At 39.9% G+C, this 21,477-nt stretch overlaps 1 protein-coding gene and 1 pseudogene across 2 annotated transcripts in view; both read right to left on the reverse strand.

Annotated features, from left to right (window-relative positions):
- Positions 1-21,477, reverse strand: part of MYO16 (myosin XVI) — a 594,113-nt gene that overhangs the window by 463,886 nt on the left and 108,750 nt on the right. Inside the window, exon 1 of one of the 2 annotated variants that reach the window (XM_077854970.1) lies at positions 15,675-16,072. The exons of the other annotated variant lie outside the window; for it this stretch is intronic. Coding sequence (XP_077711096.1) covers positions 15,675-15,702 — 28 coding nt within the window. The 5' untranslated portion in view covers positions 15,703-16,072. Of the gene's footprint in view, positions 1-15,674; positions 16,073-21,477 lie in introns of those variants that run through there. 2 annotated transcript variants of the gene reach the window in all.
- On the reverse strand, positions 1,347-1,508 carry LOC144288178 (U4 spliceosomal RNA; annotated as a pseudogene).

Below are 21,477 nucleotides of genomic sequence, written 5' to 3' on the forward strand. Positions count from 1 at the left end.
CCTTAAAAACAAGTGTTTTGATTATGATAAATTGTTTTTCACTGGATATAGATTTATAGTCATAATTCTTTGTGGAATTTGTTTCAGGGTAACAATAAAACTGAAGATTGTCACCCTGAGGTAATGTCCCCGGCTCATTATTCAAGTGAACCCACATCTTTTACCAAATCCATTGTTGATGGAGGGTACCACGCTATCAATGCTCTGCCCTGGGTTATGACACGAATCACGCCTGTGTGCTAATGCCCAGCACAAAGATTTACCGTGATATGTAGAGTACTGAATGACCAGGCTCCTTTTCAGAAGACAATCCACTTCATTTAGGATCCACAGAGTCTGGTTATTTGGAGCCGCACCCCTAAATATCAACTAGCTATTATCTTATAAGATAAACACTTAATGAGGGATTGTCTGGGGAAGTCCAGACCCTTAAGATCAGAACTGCCTACTAATGGCTGTTCTCAGACACTTCCTCAGGCATGCCATCTCGCTAAAATCAAATCCAGACTTTTCCCCAATTTCCTGCCTTTCTAAACACCATGGTCCCACTAGGGGCTGTCTCCAAGATTGCTGTAATTGCTGTCCAGTCCACTCCAACAGAGGGCAATGCTCTGGAATTCAACAGTCTCAGACAAACTCTAATTCTCAGGTAGCTCAAAAGGGAAGCTCTCTTTTGGGTCATTCAGAATAAAACAGATTTAGAACCTCTACCCTAAATACACACGTTTGGGCCTCCCAAATGTTAAGCAATCTTCTGTTCGTAATCCACATCTGTACAATTCACCTGTAGCCGACATCTTCGATTCAGGGCAGGAGAGACTCAGCTCACTCTGTTCCTGCCAGACAGTGTTTTTAATAGACAAATTCCCTGGTGTTCCAGGCTGTCTCAGAATGGGATACCTGCCAGTTTCAACACACTGGTTCCTTTTTAGGAAACAGAGCCCTGACTCCCTCCATGACCCCACCAGTCAATCACAGCATCCTGCATGCCTTTAGTCTGAGTCCTGAAGCAACATTATAAAATGAACACTGCAAATGGCAAGTACAAGACCAATGAGCACGTGCTGTACATTAACAGCTCCTCTCTAAATATCTTTTTTCTATTTGAAAGCTTGTATGTGTCGATACAACTGTAATTTCATGGCTATAAATAATGCTTTATATTCCATCATTTCCCTAAGTCTTGCAAAGATTTTTTTTAATTTAACAGTTACTTTGATATAAAATATTTGATATTTGACAGTTTTTTGATATAAAATATTTTCAGTCCTGTAATGAGCTGAAGCAAAACTGAATTTCACATTTAATATTTAATTTTGGCTTTATACAGTCTGTTTTTTCCCCTCTTTCTTTGAAAGAGGAAAAAATTAGGGAAAAATCATATGCTAAAATTTCTATTTTCTCTTCTAAGTTAAGATAATTTCTAGGTTACAGTTTGTCTTTTTAATTAGCTATAATCGCGCCTCAGATAAACCTCATTGGCTACAATACTGCCACTGCGTAAAGCTCAGTTTGTCTTTTTAAATGATTTCCATTGTCCTTTGCATCAATTTATAAAATACATTCAGATAAAATAAATTCTTCAAGGTCAATTTAAAATGCAATGTCAAAACATAGAGTATGATTCACAAACAAACATCCCCATATCCAACAATAGGACCCTCTTTCTCTCGAGTCTGTTTTTAAAATTTATTTATTTATTTTAAAGAGAGAGTACAAGCAGGAGGGGCAAGGGGAGAGGGAGAGAGAATCTCAAGAAGACTCCATGCTCAGCACAAAGCCCGACTCGGGGCTTGGTCTCATGTCCCGAGCTGAAACCAAGAGTTGAATGTTCAACTGACTGTGCCATGCAGGCACCACTCACGTTTTATTAATTGCATTGAACACCTTTGGCTTCAGTCTCTTACTACTCTGCTCTGCTGGGAAGACTTTTCAAAAAGAGAGAAAGTTTGCCTTAATACTAACCTAAAATAATGGTATAAGAAAGAAAATAGTCAAAGCCTTCAAGTCCATCATCCATGGCTCCACCTGGGCCACTGAAGATTATTACTAACTAGCACACCATACAAACCATCCAGCCTTTTACATACATTCTATCTTCATTCCTATCTTCTTGCTACTCCATCATTTGGAATCTGAAACTATCATTACCTACTTAGTGAGCTCCATTGTTTCTTCTAGGAGCACTGTCCTTCTGGGAATCACCACTCCTCTGACCTTCATGTGGTCCTAATGTGGTTATTACAAAGGCTTCTCAACTCAACTTCTTGCAGAGCTGGAAACATGACTTAGGTTAGCCCATCACATTGAAGATCAATGACTCATCCTAGTGTAGAGATATGATCCTAGTGGGGACAATTCAAGACCCTTCCATGAGATTTGATAGGTGGACATGAGGAGCTAAACAACAACAACCACAAAAACAAAAACCCTGTCTTATTTTTTTATTATCAATCCAGTAGGATGTAGGTATATACTATCATGGCTTATATCTCCTGACTCAGAGAAAGAGAGAAATAGAGGAGCAGAGAGAGAGGAAAAAGAGAAACAGGCAGAAAAAAATAATATCAGTTAAATCCCCAGATCCCAAATTCAGCATTATCTGAAGCCAACTGAATTGGACTTCCACAGTATAAGGGCCATTTTGCACACATGAAAGCCAATAAATTCCATTCTGTGCTTAAACCCTTATGAGTTTATTCTCTGTCAATGGCAACCAAATGACTCATAGAATATACAAGACTTGAGATGCTGATTAAGCATCAAGTCACACTTTATGTTTTTTTATTTTTTATTTTTTAAGATTTTATTTATTTATTCTTGAGTGACAGAGAGAGAGAGAGAGAGAGAGAGAGGGAGGCAGAGACACAGGCAGAGGGAGGAGCAGGCTATATGCTGGGAGCCCAACGCGGGACTCGATCCCCGGTCCTCAGGATCACATCCTGGGCCAAAGGCAGGCACTAAACCGCTGAGCCACCTGGGCTGCCCTAGTCACACTTTAATTACTATATATTTTTAAGCTTTATAAAAAAGAGTAAAAATGTAAATGATTTTGAAAGGCACACATTTGGTTATTTCTAAATATCAAAATTACCAATATTGTCTCTTTCACAGATTATATCAACCTCAGAACTTTTTTTTTTTTTTTTTTTTATTTATTTATGATAGTCACAGAGAGAGAGAGAGGCAGAGACACAGGCAGAGGGAGAAGCAGGCCCCATGCACCGGGAGCCCGACATGGGATTCGATCCTGGGTCTCCAGGATCACGCCCTGGGCCAAAGGCAGGCGCCAAACCGCTGCGCCACCCAGGGATCCCTCAACCTCAGAACTTTTTAACAAGACAATGGCCCATCACATCTTCATGCAAGTTTATCAATGCTATAATTAAGGGGAAGAATAAGGACTTGTCCTAATGTACAGTAGATTTTATTTCCATTACTTTTAATGCTTTTTTAAGATTTTTAAAATTTATTTATTCATGAGAGACACAGAAAGAATGACAGAGACATAGGCAGAGGGAGAAGCAGGCTCCCTGTGAGGAGTCTGATTCGGGACTTGATCCCAGGACCCCGGGATCATGACCTGAGCCAAAGGCAGATGCTCAACCACTGAGCTACCCAGGTGCCTCTAATGTCATCCTTTAATACAACACTTTCACGGCTGGTTTTGAATCATAATGAAAAAAATCTCTTGTAAATGTGAAATGGAGTTAGTTATATGACTTGTCCACATGCCTCTGAAGGCTTTGGACACGTGTGTGAAATTAACTGCATCACACAGAAAGACAAGAGTACTAAACGTTCTGCTAAGCATAGATGATATAGCGCACATACATTAAGGAATCATGTGCTACCAAAAACAAATGGAAGAAGTCCCTCTTCTTTCTGACTTTGTTCTTTCCTTTCACAGAACCACCACTGGCTCCTCATGCAGGAGCCCTGGTAGACATGTCACATACAGTCGGCTTGAATCTCGGGCAGAGCTGAGGCATGGCTGAAAGTAAGTGCTTGACCTTGAGAACACTCTGGAAAAGGGCTTCCTGCCCTATTCTTGAATCCTCACCTCCCTGCCCTGTCAAGGGTTTCTTGATCAGTCTGAGCAAAGCGACCTGGAGTCACTAGTTCTACTCTTCCCATGGCCCAAGCTGCATGTCCTTGGCATAGGTCCATGTGGGAACATGCAAGGAAGCTCGGAGGATAAAGGGTGAGATGAGGTGGTGGCCCCCACAGCCATTTAACCCTAGCCTCCCGATCTGGTCCCCATGTAGCTCATCCATGCAGGCCTGTCTTGTCTTTTACAGCTGAGTGTGTGTGTGCCATAGTTCTTACCACTGGTAAGAACTGCTCCAGGGACTTTGACCCCAGAGTCCGTGTAAGCAAGTGATACAGTGCTGCTTACTCTGTGGGATGTCTGATGAGGATGGTGAGGTGAGGGGGTCCAGACAAGAGTGATGTCTCTGGATGTACAGAAACATGCTGGGGCTTTATAAAGATACAAAGAAAAACAGTGTCGTACTAAGCCCTGTAAGATTTAGAGGTCATTTTCAACCCAGAAATTGTTGTAGAGACCACGGAAATAGAAACACCATTAAAAGATGGCTTCATTAAAGAATATTAATGACCGTCATTACGTGAACTAATTACTGTTGTTGGCTCATTTTCATTTATCAAATATTATCCAATATTGTTAACACGTGTCCGATATTATTAACATTAAGTTTGGTTTTACACCAAACCAGCTTCATTGCATGAGCTTTCTTTCCCTGAGGGCCTGCAGAACCTGCCCAGATCTGGCACAGGTGAGCCCCACCATAAGCAGGGGATTCATGGAAGACCCAGGGCTGACTGCAGAGTTGGATGAATGCCTGGTAGGTCAAGGGAGGGAAAGAGGGAAGGGATGAGTAATGAACTGGTTGACTTTCACAGATGCCTATGAAGTGAATAAGGATGATATTACCAGCTACACTTTTCAAATGATGACATCGAGAACCAAGCCCTAAAGAAATTAAGTGAAATACTAAAAATTAAGTGAAAAAATTAGACAGTAGTTGAAACAGCCTAGGACTAGCCCAAGCCTTCCCATATGTAGCAAGTGGTTGTGGATGACATGTGCTGCCTCCATCACCCATGTCGGCCCCACCTGTGATGACAGTTCACCTGACAGAGAACAAATGTCACGACACACCATACTGGGCCCACCATAGGTGCTATACTCTATGGATCAACACTTGACTAGGATCAGTATAACACTCTATGATCATTATACTGGAGATTTTTTTAATATTAGAAAAAAAGACGTATCCAGGATCCCACAAGAATAGAAAATGTGAAGCAACATGTGGCCCTGCACTGAAGGCTCAGCATAAAGGGTTTGGGTCAGTCCTTAGAGCTGAACCTCATAGGTAACGTTGCTCTGAGAAAAGCATAATGAACCAGAAATTGAGGAAACAATTCAACCTTCAAATGGTTTTCTTCTCTCAATGACACTCCACAGAATTGGCTTTTCTGTGATTAAATAGGAGGCAGCGAGAGGCATAGCCCTCATCTACCTCATACATGTTTTCAGCCACAGAGACAAGTGTCTTCCTCTTTCTCTGCTAAAAGCCAGAATGAAAAAAGAATGGCCAATTGATTTCCACAAAACCATCCATTCATCTATGTGTGTCTCTGCTGTTCCTCCTCCTCTCCAGATAATAAATAATTCAAGCCTCTTCTCTCTTTCCTTCCTCACAGGACCCTGAAGAGTTTTGCCTTTCAGTTACTCCTCCCTTGACTGCTTCCCATGAACTGAAAACCTAGTTATGCTGAGCCAAACAAAACTGGAAGCGGTATTTAGAATGCACTACTGACTCGTGCAATGTCGCAGTTTTCATCCTGCATCACATCATTCTGTCGATAAGTGGAGAAGGGCTCCCAGCTTTTTTAGGGACAACTATCCGTGGAGATGACATGTTTACTGAACTGTCCACAATGACCTCTACATAGTTTTCTGAAGATTACATTCTAATTTAAAACCAAACAGTGAAAGAATTATCCAAACAGACTTTGCAGGTGTAGGATACTTTCTCCTTGGAAAGGAAAAGATAATTCTGCTGTGGGTGGAACAGAAGCTTTCAACGCATGGCACAAAAGGGTCATTCCCATATAACGATAACTCTTAAAACATGACACTAGCATGAATTTATTTGTGACAACCGGTGAAAACCAAAGTTTCCTTTATGTCTAGGCTCTCCTGAATCTCCAATGGCATCACTGTTGTTGTCCTTGTCTTATCATTATTTTAATTTCTCAAGTGATTGGACAAGGCTCAAAGATTTTTTTTTTAAGTCCCAACACCTAGCCTTTCATGGCAGCAGGTGTGGAGGCATAGGTGGGCTGGAGCTTTCAAAGATGAGGAAGTAGACACAGTGAATTAAAAACTCAAGTATTGGGGCACCTTAGTGGCTCAGTGGTTGAGCATCTGCCTTTGACTCAGGTCATGATCCCAGGGTCCTGGGATCAAGTCCTGCATCGGGCTCCTCGCAGGGAGCCTGCTTCTCCCTCTGCCTGTGTCTCTGCCTCTCTCTCTGTGTCTCTCATGAATAAATAAATTAAATCTTTTTTTTTTAATTCAAGTATTTTCTATCTTAAAAATAGAAAAACTGTTTTGAGAACCACATTTCTGCCCACCAACTGGCCTTTATCTCTTCATTTTAGAAGGCCAAAGTACACAGTGCTCTTCAACTTCTCTCCAAGATATTACAGTTTGAATTCCACTCACTCTTCTCCACTGACACTGCTCCTTGTCTGTTGTCCCAGCAGATCCTCCTCAAACATGTGCCCTAAGTCTGTCTCATCATTCCAGGTTGTTTCACAGACCCTGCCTCCTGGAAATGTGACGCTTGTGTTCTTGACAGAAGACTTCCTCCCTTCTTTGTGAACGTCTTTTCTTCTATCTGCTTCTCAGAAGTGTTTGACCCAGGCCATCTATTTCTCCATTGGCTACTTCCCCCTGTACCATGGCTTGAATGGAACCAGTATGGTAATGACCCCGTGTCTCTAAGTAGACATCTCTTGCCTGATGTCAGATTTGTATATGCACCGCCTACTGGGCGTTCTCCTTTGCACATCATGGGACCCAATGTGCTCTGGCCTGTCTCTCTCTCCCTGGTGTACATCTGAAGCTTAATAGAAACACCATACACACACAGTAATTCAAGCAAATACATTCAAGTGCCAGTGTTGAATATTCCCTTTCTTTCAACCTCTGCAACTCCTAAATCAGTCCAATAGCCTAAGACTCCCTAGTACTCAAGTGTCTTTCAAATTCATCCACTCTTTTCCATTCTCAAGTCACCCACAAAGATGGACTTCCCTCCACCCAGGTGCGGATTGCCACAAAAGCCTCCCAACTGGCCTACCTGACTCCACTGCTGCTCCCTTCAATGGATCTCCATATTTGATCCCTCTAACACAAATGTTGTCCTTCACTCTAATGGGTAGAAATTTTAATAGATTCCAATTACTCTTATGAAAAGTCTGAATATGGTTACACAGCACACAGGGCCTTTGCCATCTTGACATTCAGGTTCAGGAAGGAAGAGCATGGATTCAATTTGGACATTTCATGTTTGGAGAGCTGATAGAATAGAGTGGTATGCTTGAGTTCTGACCACATGGGCCTAGATAGCCTGACAAAAGCACAGCCAAAGAGACTTCCCTGGAAGCTATCCATGGAAATGCTGGAGATCTTATGACCTAAACAGGACACACATAAAGAAAAAGAAAGAGCAGAGCAAAGCACAGAAATTTTCACTAATCAAGCAGTAAATTGTTAAATCTTTACTATAAATACCTCTCAAATCAGACCATGCCTCATCACTGTTGTTGCCCCCACTCTGATGTAAGCTGCCATCTGTCCTATTTTCTTGTCTGTTCCTCTTTCCCATGTCCTTTAATTCATCCACTATATTGTGGTCAGAATGACATTTCTAAAGACAAATCCTACCATATCCCTTCCTCTCAAAACTATCCCACGAACTCTCTTACACAATGAATACCATGAAAATGCATCATACTTGTCCAAACATTGCACATTTGTTCTTCTTCCTCCACCATGTGGAACTCCTTTTGTTTGTTCTTTGAATATGCCATGGCTCACAACACTGGCTTTCATACAGGGTTTCCCATCCACCAAGGTCCCTCACCCATCCATCAACAGGAAATGCCTACTCACCTTTCAATGCCTGCTCGCTTACATCTTCCCCGTAGCAGAACCAGGTGCCCTGCTCAGCTTCTCCCCTAACACCCATTTACAGAAATGTGTTGACACTGTTCACTTCCCAGGCTCCTCTGTAGACTGAATTTCTTACAGAAAAGAAGCCTATCCATACATAGAAGCTGAGTGCACTGTATAATGTTGGTCATGAGAGAATGATGGAAACATCTGAGAAGAGTGGATATAAGTGGAGAGACCAAGGGACCTGGGAGAGCAGAGTAAGTCAACGAGTTACACATAGACTTTTTCAGGAAAGCAAAAGGTTAAGAAATTAGAGATGATCACTAAGATAAAGCAGGTAAATATACTGAAGTAAATGAGGAACAAAAAGAGAATGTGATGTTTCAGGGCAATACTGAAGCAAGGGCTAAAATGTAGTCACTGGGTAGCAAGGCATTTGAGGGGCATATATAAGTAACTCTTTCAAGAAGTTTGGAAGTAAAGGTAAAGGCTATTAGCTTGAGCAGCTAAGAGCACTGAAATAAAAAGTGGTATTTATTTATGAGTTCAAGAAGTATTAAGTATTTAAAAGAAGTCAACTTCTGACAGTCTAGATTTTCTGAATTAACCATATGAAACATGCCCATCCCTGCCTCACAGTCTTTGCACTTGCTCTCCACTTTGCCAAGCCTACCCCTCCGACAGATAACCACCTCCTGGTTCTCTCACTTCATTCAATCACTTCGAGGTTATCTCTTCACAACCTTTTCAGCATTGACCTTCACTGCATTCTGCTGCCAGGTCATTTATTAAACCTTTAAATTTCTTTATTTTCTTCACATCAGTTGCTGCTACCAAAAACTTTAATCTACATCTGTTTGTTTACTAGTTTACTTGTCTCACCACGGTCATCAGAATTTCAAGATGGGAGTGATGTGAGCTGGCCTGACTATCCTTGTACTCTTAGCCCTTAGACCAGTACTTGGAAAGAATAGGAACTCAATAATATTTGCTGAATTAATGAATATATGAATGAATAAATGAATGAATGGGATAGCCAGCTCAGTTGAGTTACCATGGCATGTATCCATCTCTAAAGTGACACTAAGTGTGAGCCAATCACTAGAAACATAAAGAGCCCCATTTCATTCACCAAACAACTTATAGAAAGAGAGCGTATCACATTAGAGTAACAGGTGTCAAGTGAGGCCATGGATGCAGGATATATAATGACAAACCTTTAATAATGCAATGTCGACACTGTCGAGATACACAAAGATACTATCATTGGATGGACCACTGGGTCACATTCCATGCCATGACTTTCCTAAGAGTCTGTATAAAAGTGAAATGTACGAACAATGCAGTCAAATGTTAACAGACTATACTATAATAATTCTATCATTTTATATATATTCTTCAACTGTTTCTTCACTTCAGAGCTGAGGCCACAGAAAACATATATATAAAAATATACGTATATAAATATACATAACATGCAATTTTAGTATATGTGCTGCCGAAGCGAGCACAACATGCAATTTTATATGGAGAGATACAGATTAGATTTGGAGTCTGACATTAAAGATTTATTTTTCTTCAGCAGTACATTTAATGATTTCTTTTTCATAATTGGGTGAGGTTTATGAGTCCTAGATTCATCACCAGTATGAGAGTTTTATTATTTTTTCTTTTGTTTTAATAATATTCAATAAAACAGTGCTCATAAGACATTAAGTTATTCTTACATTCTTTTTTTCTTAAAATTCTTATAAACAGATAAAATATTAATATAATTACCAATGTGCTGTTATAAAGATAAGTAGCAGTTTGGAATAGTTTGTGATGTATTGAAACTAATTTTTAGTAGAATTATAGGTACTATTGATCCATAGATCTTATTCCAATATTATTAAATTTAAATTGCAAGGTAAATTTATTCTAAACCTGGTTGAGAATTTTTTCTTTTAAGACTAATTGAAAAACTTAGTATTAAATGGAAACATGAATATTTGAGACTATCTAATAAAAATATTTTGGAAATCAGAAGAGACTTGCCTTATAATTTATTAAAGGTACTATAAAACCACAGTAACTAAAACAATATGGCTGTGAACAAGGCAAATCAATCCATGTAACTGAAGAGAAGCCAGCAATAAATACAAGTACATTTTGAAATTAAAATGTGAAAAACATGGAATTATAATTCAGTGCATGTAGAAATAGACATGGGGGTGACCTTCATTTCACATCACACACATACACTTAATTTTATAAGGATCAGAATTTAAAATATAATAATAAAAATAAAATAAAACAAAATATAATAATAAAAGCTTACATAAGGTAAAAGCTAACAATTCTAAAATAGACAGCCCAAAGCAATTAATAAAACCAAAGTCCATAAGACATTTTTTTTATAAATTATTAGAAACTTAAATGCCAACAAATACTCAAAACAAAAACAAAAGAGCAAAACAGGAGAGCTATCTTCAGCACATATTTAGGGAAATATGGATATTTCTTAATATAAAAGGTTACATAAATTTGATAAAAAAAATAAACCGTCCAATATAAAAATGAGAACTGGTATGAAGAGATGGGGCTAATAAGAAATGAGAGAATCTCCTTAATTATTAGTAGAATAAAATTAGACCTCTGTGAGAAACTTTATTTCAACCAAGGCACTGACAACATCTGAAGGACAGCATCCCAGGCTGGCAGAAATGCAAGCATGGGCATGCTCTGCTGATGGTGGGAACCAAAGTGATATAGCCTTGCAGAAAGAAATCTGGCAGTTTCTACCACACATAAAATTACACATGCCATTTGGTTCAACAACACTGACTTTGTGAATCAATACTTTAGGAATAGAAGACAAAATGCCAGAATAGAATGCTTTAATGCCTACCAAAAAGGGAAGTTTATTAATAAATAAATGATTTAACAAATGCTATGAAATATTACTTGGCAGTCAAAACAAGAATACTCAGAAGATATATGTTTATTAGCCAGAAAAGATGCCCACATTGTTACGAGAGAAAAGGATACACTGGAGTTAAAGGTACATATTTGGGAAAATATAGATGAGGTTTAAAGCCACAAGGGATGAGGTCAAGCAGGGATGCTGCCAAGTTTCATGGCCAACCTCTAATCAGAAAAGCCAGCAAGGACACAAAGGAAGAGCTGCCAGTAACATAGGAGAAAAATCCAAAAATTGTAAAAGAAGAGGTGGAAATCACGTGAAAACTGAACTAAAAGCAGAAGGATGAATGCCCATTGGATTTTGCCCCATAATGGTGGTCTAAGGTGGATTCCGTGCAGTGGTCAGTGGCATCATCTGCAGAGGAGAACAAGGGACGAGGGTCAGGGACCGTGTTTATAGGCAATTTTTCCAAGAGTGGCCATGAAAACAAAGACATTAGGTTGGTGGCCAGAAAGGAACAGAAAGTCAAGGGGGCCTTGTTTGATCATCTAAAGATGACCATGTTGGACCAAGTATGTATGCTAGCAGACACGGTTCAGGGGAGAAGAGTTTGTGGGTGCTGCAAGGCAGGGGTCATGAAGAAGGGAGGCAAGAGGAGACAGAGTCTAGAGCACACTGGCTCTGGAAACAAGGAGGAACAATTCATCATCACAGAACAGAGTGGGCAAAGAGAAAATCACATGCCAGCGCCTCCGCACATTTAACGGTAGGAAGCAGGAAGATGCACCATTTACATCTGATGGCATCTATCCTCTCTGGGCAGGGAACGTAAAAGGATTCTCTAAGGATGAGCAGCCACGCCTCCTGGGGAAGCAAGGCAGGAGTGAGGGAGAGGGTTGCTGTCTGAAACGGAAATGGAACTAGTCCACTTTTGCTCCAACTTTGCCGTCAATGACCGTCTAGCTGCCCTGGTGTAGTAAGGACAGACGGGTTGCAAAGTCAGGCTCAAGCTGGGTTAGGCACCTCTTATTGAACTCAAGACAGAGATCAGGACGAGGAGGTGGGATGGCCTCAGTGAAAGACCACAGGCCTGACCTGGGGTGATGCTGGGCTGGGAGGGGATCCTGGGACCAGCCTGCTGGCGTTTCCATGAGCTCACAGCATCACGAGGCTCTAAACAAGTGAACAGCATGTACAATCAGTGAAAGACCAGGGAGGGCATGTTAGTGCAAGTAGCATTTATGAAAACCTGTGATAAGAGGAAAAATAAGGTTACCTTGGCACTGGGAGATTTTTTTTAGCATGCAAAATAGCAGTCTTTATGGTATGATTCATCCCTGGTTGCCCTGGATGAACTAACAGGCCTGGAGTATATTTATTTTAAATAACTCTAACTCACTTCCTACTGCAAACAGTACTGTCCGACCCCATCAACTCAGAGAAGGAAACTGGGAGAGAGAGATATGGGCCAGGCAGAGGTCCATTCCTGAAGCACCTAAGAGGATGTAATGCAGGCCAGGCCTCACGCTTCTGCCCCTTGTTAGCAGGAAGCCAGATGTATTGTTCCATGGTTTCACATGGCCCTAAAGCTCTGTGAGCCCCTCCTCCCTCCTGATCCTGCTCACACCTCAGCACAGGCATTGGCCGGCTTCACCCATTGCCACCTGCCACATGCAGCTTAGACAGAACCCCATCACAGATCCAACCAAAGACACTTCTTGGCCACAGAGGTCCAGGAAACGTCAGCATTTTTTTCTGTGATGTTTCTAAGCTTTCCTAATACATCTTGCTTCCACGATACATTTTTAGATTCTGGTTTTTAACTTTTCTATATAAGATATATGGAACATAAGAATTAGGCCAGAGCCCATGGAGTTGGAAAGGAATGTGGGTGGAGATGTGGGTCTCAGGCATTTTCTTCCTCCTTATATTCTCTCTTACATGGTCTTAAAGTTTTGTTTTTCTGACTGTAAAAGGAAAAACATGCCCACTGTAGGCAAATTTGAAACTATAGGCTAATTTATGAAAGTAACAGATAATCCCATAGTTAAAATTAATTATATCATTATATTCTGAATTTAGTCAAATTTAATACATGAATACTTAGATTTTATATTTGTATATGAATAATTAATCACAATTATAACTAACAGAATTATATATGCTACATAGAACCACAAAAACAAATTATTCCACAAACCAGAGTCAGAGTCAACAATGAGAATTTCCCTAGGTGATATTTAAAGTTCCTTGTAAGCATTCTTTATTGGTGTCCCCAAATCCAGTCATCAGGCTCCCTTAGGATGCTATAGGATTCTGTTGTTGCAGATTTTCAGGAGCTCTTGCCCCTACCCTAGAATCCAAACACTTCCTGCTTTGCTGCTTTTGCTCAGAAGTGGACATGGTGTGGGGATAGAGCAGGGCTAGAATGAGAAGACAGGCATGTAGAAGCTCAAGTGAGGAAGAAATAGTGTGAAGAAGATGAGCCAACTAGCCTTGCCAATAGATCACCCCAATAGGAGGGGCAAGGGAACACAATATGGAAACACCTGATGCATGAAGAATGAGTAGGCTGTGGATTATGATCCTTCTCAACAAACCCTCTGGTTCTGTAAATGCCCCCACTCTTCCAAAGTTTCCTATTTGCAACAATACAGAAGGATCCTCCAGGATCCAGCTGGACTATGAAACATTCCTTGACTGGTGGCACACAAAAAATATAATTTCTGAACTCCTTTAGCACATTGTACCATTCTGCCATGGAAGATGGTTTTTGACCTTTCCATGCTTTTTTCCATTTTATAGATACTATCAAACACAAAGCCAAGAACATAGTTGGATCTTTCATAAGCAGTATACAATTACTTGGATAAATTCAACAGGAACATTGTTTCCAGGCATTTGAAATATTTCACTATTCATTAATTTTATATTTCAGCCAGATTGCATGAATTAACTCAAATGCTTCCACTGACCAGACATCTTACTTCTTCTAATTTTCTGAAATTCTAAACTGAAATCATTCAGCTGGAACAAAAGTAATATGAGGCAGGAAAGGGCAGCCTCGTGTTCTCTTTGGTGACCAACTTGTCCCCTGAGCGCCTGGTTCATGTCACTCTGTCCCTCTGTGTGTGTACTCAGGCTCCATGGCTTCCTTCCAGCAGGTGTGTTCACTCCACCTAATGAGCACCCAGGTTCCTTGCAGAAATGGTGCAGAGGACTTTGGGAATCTCCTCTGCAGAGGCACGAGAAGGAGAAATAATGACATTCTGCTAGTGCAGTCAAACAGGAGGGGCAGCATGAAAGCCTGCCAATAGTGCTCTCCTACACATTTCACCAAGATCATAATCCCAAGATTTCAAGGATTAAAACAAACAAAACAAAAAAAATCATTCTCATAATTCCTAAATATACTGCACATTCCCAATTTTTGTTAATTAAAGAGTTAATTTTCCAACTTACAAACTGATCAGTGAATTTCCTTTGGAATTAAAATTGTCCTGCAAGCCCCATGCATGCCTCTCGCGGGTATGGTGAAGAGTAAGTAAGGCATTTTTACTTTCATTCATCATAGATTTTTCATTCCTATATACATCCTCCACAAAAGACAAAAGAAAGGTAAAGATTTTCTCCTTCTCGTTTATCATTATTTTTCACTCCCCTTTAGTGCAAAACTCAAAATCTATTCAAACATGTTCCTTAATAATGTTCCTTTAAATGGAACATTGTAATGTCCTTTGCATTACAAGCATTTGCTACTAATGTCATCTGTCACTTTAAGACCATGACATACATGTACAGAAGTTTTCAGAAGTGCCACATGTATATCTAGCAAGCCATTTTTGCTATAAATGTCTCCTTCCTCATGATTAGCATCCAGAGAAGGTTCAGAGGCAGCTTTTATCTAGCTTAGAAAATTGTTTAAAAAATCAGGCATTGAAGAAAGCCTTTATGGACTCATGAGAAAAGCCAGTGACAAACTATTTTTCACCTTATGAGCATCAGTGCAGAGCATTTGGTACAGATGTCACTCGAGTCCCTGAGCACTTCAAGGTGAAATGATGCAAGGACAAAAGTTTATAGTCAAGGATAATCAGAGAGCTCAAGCTTCTAAGTTGACGACTGGATGCAAGGAGAAGCAGGCAAACTTGAGAGTAAAACAGTAACTAAATAGTCTCAGCCATACAATCATAAGCTAAGTTTTTATGCAAGCCCTGTATTAATTAATATATGCTGATACCCAGAAATACCCTTCTCACATTCCTTTCTACACATTACTATTTTTTTTTTAATTACTGCGTGTATGTATCTTTTTCTTGAAAAGGTCAAATTTTAAAGATTTCTAACACTATCTGCATTTGGACTGCCCTGGAATAATTTCAGAACCTGAAATGAAGAGGAAATACATTTCAGCATGTAAAACGTCTTTCAAAGTCACCATCCTCTGTCACTCATCTGGAGGTGGCCAGAAGACCCACCTGACTGGTGGCATCTGCATACAATAATATTTCAAGAAGACAACTGTATGAGCAAAATATCCAGCTTACTTACAGCACTTGATGAAATGATAGTGAGACATCTTTCCATCTCAGACAGCAATCTTGCTATGGGCTCCAGCATCCTCTTCTGCTACAACTGTCGTTCCCAGGAAATGCATTATTTAGAGCCCTGACTCAGGTAACAGTTTGCCTCAGGACGCATTATTAAACCGAGGCTCTGTTCCATGATCACGCAAAAAGCTTCAAACTCATTCTCATTCAGCAGCTGGAGTTCAGCTAAGCCTCTTGGTGGATCTGGAGTCACCACGCTGCACGTGCTAGCGTAGCACGGTTGATTGACAGAGCTCCTAGTACCACAGGCCGGGGAATCGTCCTCTAATTGGTGCTCACATGCAGCCACATTCTGCCCACATAGAGGTGTGCTGCAGTGCGGCTCTCCCGGTCCTGCCTGTTAATGGCTTTTCAATAGCTTTCAAATGGCAGCAAACTAGCTGATGAGTGGGCTGGAGGGAAGAAACTGAAGGAGGGATCCTAAATCTTATTTGTTCACGTTGTCCAGGAGCCAAATGTGACCAGATTCTTAGCCGGTGGCGGAGCTGATTATTTTTAGCGGCCACCAGTTGCTGTGTGTGAAGAGGAAATGCAGAGCAGGACCTCAAAATACCAGCTCTTAGGACGAGAGGTCGTTTGATCTGCCTCTAGTCATGAAGAAATTACATTTCACGACACATCTTTTTGGTTTTCTATGCAAAATGAAAAACTTAAATTATCCACAAAAAGCTTCTGATTTGCATAGCTTTACAAATTTAGGATTCTGCTACCTCTGCAGACTGAAATGGATTTCACTGTACAACCAAATGAAATAAGTCTGAATGGAAAGAAAGAAATATATGGTCTTCAAGGATTATTGCAATCAAAAATATCATGCTTATAAGGCAATAGCCATGTTAGCCAAAGAAAAGGGTCACATTTAAGTCTCTCACAAATGCAAGCCAATTGCTTTTGCAAACTGATACTTTTTTTTATCATGATCTCTGCAAGTGAGTTGGCACAGTCTAGAATTTGTGTTTTAGATTCTGGGGCCTCGGAAAGACAAATACGCACAGTACATTGAACAGGTACATCATTCTACAGTAGAAACCCACATCTAGGTTCTCCTACTGAGCCAAACTTAAAAAGCAGCCCCTTTATTAAGCACAAAGATTATGGAATTCAAACCTGTGCATCAAAGACTCATGGCTTAAGTTTTCAATGAGAAATCATTCTACCATTTTAGTAGTATGATGTAGAAGAACAAGTTCAAGGTTTGATCGGGATGGCCTGAGTTCAAATCCAGATTCTACCACTTATCAGAGTATCAACTTGGACTAGTTTAGAAGGATAGAAAAACACCCACCCACATTCTAGTTTATACTGTTGGGATGCACTAAAGGTTGTCATCAGCTTCGTGTGGAAACAATAGTTAGCTATAAGCTGAATAACTGCAATGCACACTTTCACTTGTTTTCCCAAGAACCAGAATGAGGATTGTTAGCTGTTATCAGTAATATTCTTCATTAATTCATTCATTCCTCAATTAATTATTCGGCGCCTGTGGTATGCAATCACCATTTAAGAGCTTTTCAGGAATAAAAAATTGCCTTTATATACAAGGAATATACAATCCACCATTTAAAGATTTCCTTATGTGTGTGTCAAATGTCTCCTAATAAAACTGTGAGACACAACTCTGTATGTCTGTTATCTGACAGAGAGCAAGGCTCTTTCTCACTGCATGACAAGTCTTTGTAGGCACATACAATATCATGAGTTTATGAGAATGTTGTCCAGTGTCTCTTTGGAGAAAGTACTACCCATCTGGATATCCCTTGCCCTCCTCTTAACACAAAGGTGTGTCGTCTCCATACCTTCCTTAAATATGAAAATTTCTTAGTTTTCTGAAAATTGCATGCTGCCACATAATACTCAACAAACATCTAAGACAATTGAGCTCTACGACACTATTTACTCTTTGAAGGGAAAAAAATTAAAGTATGATATTCAGATAAAGCATGGTATCCTCTTGGCAAACAAAATGCATTATTGAAAATAAGATTGAGTTGGGCTCAAAACAATCTGTTATTAACTCAAAACTCCCCTATATAAGCATTCTGAACAATGTCCCCCATAAACTGTAACACCTCTCCCATTTTTGGGGGGCTCATTACAAATGCATTTATTATTCTCTGGTTCACTTATTCCATAGATATTTGGCAAACCCTAAGACACATGGGAAGGAAGGCTGGTGTCGTCCCTGCCCTCAAAGTGCTTACTGTTTGGTGAAATACTGATAGTCACACAGGGGAGTGTGGGAGACATTATAGGATGGGAACTGTGGATTTCTGAAGCAACCTAAAGGAGCAATCTCCAACCCACTTTAGAGTTGAAGGAGGCTATCTGAAGAGATGTATTCTACCTTTATTATGATGCATAAAGGCAGGGTCTGCCTTTATGCATGAGCTGTATATACATAGAATTCTTCCAGATTAAAAAGTTCTCTCATCCTTTTTTTCCCTCTGGAAACCACATACTTGTGCTCAAAACACTAATAGGACTATGTTTAACTACAAAGAAATACAGCTTTACATTTTTCTTCATTATCAAACCAAAAATTTATGCAGGCATTATTACAGAGGGAAAATAATTTTGGCTTTATAACTCCACTCCCTTTATAAAGTAGAAAAACAATGGTAATTTACAAATGGTTAAAATTTCTTGATCTCTACCCACCCCTAAGAAACTAAGCTCAGTGCCAGGATATCAGATCGATCATTTCAGAATTCTGTGAATCTGATATAGTAAATATAACATCAGAGTTGGCTACGGGAGTAGGTAGCGAAGATTTAGATTATATTAGCTACATTCTTAGTAACCTATCTGTTTTGCAGACTGTAATCATTAAGTACAAAATGTAATCATTCAGGGTTGCCCAGGTGGCGCAGTCGGTTGGGCATCAGACTCTTGGTTTCGACCCCAGTCGTGATCTCAAGAGTTGTGAGATCAAGTCCCAAGTCAGGCTCTGCGCTCAGTGTGGAGTCAGCTTGGGATTCTCTCTCCCGCTCCCTCTGTCCCTTCTGCTCATCTCCTCTCTCTCTCTCTCAATAAATAAATCTTTTTAAAATGCAATCATGCTTTAAAAGAAGTTGTTTTTCACTATAACAAAACTTACTCGTAAAGCACAAGTATCTTATTATTTTATTACCTTTCATAATTATTACAATGACCAACTGCTATCTTTGAATGTCACACATAGCATTTCAAAAGCAATTTGGAACAATAAAGAAATTCCTTCCTCTCTTTTATACGCCAAACAGCTGCTCACTATTCACACTATTTCTGATTAAAAAAAACACATAATTTCTTCCTTTCAAATGTTAGTATCATTATACACTAGATTTTTTTTCAAATGATTTCCTGGCCCCCCCCAAAAAAAAAAAAAAAAGAAAGAAAGAAAGAAAGAAAAAGAAACTGGAATGATTCTAGTGACAGATGAACATTTTAAAATTATGCTCTTGTTTATTATTAAATATCTTTTTAAATGGGATATGTGTGATATATAGCTTCAAAATAGGTTTTCCAGTGAAAGCTCACAGGTGAGATACTACTTCCCTTATACTTCGTTTTGGACTGATATATTATGCCAGCCTTTTCAGATATAATTTCTAAATCTAATAATTCTGCATTTTTTCACACTTTACTAAATCATGAGATTAGAATTCAAGTGTACCAACACTGTCAGTTTAGGTAGGGTTCATATAGAGGAGGTTACTATAAAAATTCCAAGTGAGCTATAAATCACATGCACAAAGTGTTTGTAATTCAAATTCAAGCTCTATGACATAGGCACCTTTGCCTCTGCTCTGGGAATGGACTGAGGCTTATAGAAGACTTTGATGAAACAAATCACACACAGGTTTTCGATCCACACATAATCCACACAAAATGGCTGTGAATTAAATTTACAGTACCACCTGTCACAAATACGGATGCTTCTGCATAGATGGAGCTACCATTTTCTCTCCTGGGAATAATACTCTAGTTTGTGGCACCCTATAAGACTTCAGGGGCCCTTTTCTTGACTGCAGAGAAGGAAAGATGTCAGTCGTCCAAAAGAAATTGGCATCACTGAAGTCAGTACTTGCTAGAAAATCAGTCTCACTGGTCATCCCACAGCTGCCTCAGGACCAGGATCAAGTCTGCCTTGCATGACTCATCAGAGCCCCTGCATCTCTAACCAGCTCCCCTTCCACAGTCTGCCACCTGTTGGGACTGATCTGAATTCCAGTCAGTCTGTCACATCAGATTCAGGCTTCCTCACCCTCAAGCAGCCACACAGATCTCCTTCCAGAATAAATGGCCATTTAACATAGATGTAGGTAATTATGGGGCAAACAGAGGAAGAAATTTACACCATAGATCTGTATGGCTGGAAGGAAAGGAGAAGTTAACGTGGACCAACCTTTCTGTGGCAGCAGACCAGTGAGGAGGCTGACCCAGCTGAGCACCATTTAGTGCCTAAATAGAAACATGTGATGTATGGGCTTGAAAATACTCATTAGCATCAGCACTAACATTTTCATAGAATAGCAATGTAAAGTAAAAAAGAATACAATTTTAAAGTTGCTCCATGGAAGGCTGAAGATGCTCTTTATGTAATGCAATATAGAGCAATATAACATATACATATACATATACATGCATTGATATGGATATATATATATATCTATTTATATATGCACATACACACAGGCTATATGTGAGGCTCTAGCTGTCCCACAAAGGCATCTGGTTACCCATATTCCCTTTGCAATTTTTTTTCTCCCTAATCAAAATGAAATGCTTTGAATTCTAATGAGTATCAATTAAAGTAGCTATCTAGGAAAGGAAATCTGTAAACTTTTGCAAATGTATTTACTTGAATGTTAACACCACTTTGAAATCTCTCTAGCATACGTGTTACAGCTATTCAAGATGACCTCCCCACTTTCAGATATTGCTCCAATTCACCAAAATTTGACAATGAACACAAGTTTGCATATCTTAACTGTAAATGAGACATGGACAGTGCTAGTGTCTGTACGGCTGCACCTAGGTTTGTGTGAATGTGTGTATACATAGGTACGTGTAAACAAAAGAGTAAGTATTCTCTGCCTTGTTCTTCAATCCATTTGCGGGAGTGCATGGCTTTCTGTAAGTGGGGGGCAAACAAATGGACTTTTTTCTTTTTTAAAGATTATTTATTTATTTGAGAGAGAGAGGGAAAAAGAGAGAGCACAGGCAGGGGGAGGGACAGATGGAGAAGGAGAAACAGACATCCTGCTGAGCAGGGAGCCCTATATGGGGCTCCATCCCAGGACCCTGAGATCATGACCTGAGCTGAAGGCAGACACCTAACCAACTGAGCCACCCAGGTGGATTTTCAAATGGATTTTCAATGACAAAGGTAACTGTAGAGATTAGTGATGGCCTGGCTAACAAAGCTCAACTAGGTGGGCATATCTCTAAACAACTGTCACTAAGGAGATAGTTCGTTGAAGTATTTTGATGATGTAAAAGATCATCTTAATTTTCCTGAAAAAGAAAGAATTTGGAGGTAATTAAAACTGGAACTCTCCCTCCTAGTTCCCCAATTGATATGTATTCCTTTTAAAAGAAAAAAAAAAATAGTCTCAGAGTGCCTGGGTGGCTCAGTTGGTTAAGGGTCTGACTCTTGGTTTCAGCTCAGGTCATGATCTCAGGGTCGTGAGATTGAGCCCAACATTGGGGCTCCATACTCAGTGGGGAGTCTGTTTGGGATTCTCTCTCTGCCTCTGCCC

The sequence above is a fragment of the Canis aureus genome, chromosome 17 (assembly GCF_053574225.1).
Source record: "Canis aureus isolate CA01 chromosome 17, VMU_Caureus_v.1.0, whole genome shotgun sequence".
NCBI lineage: Eukaryota > Metazoa > Chordata > Mammalia > Carnivora > Canidae > Canis > Canis aureus.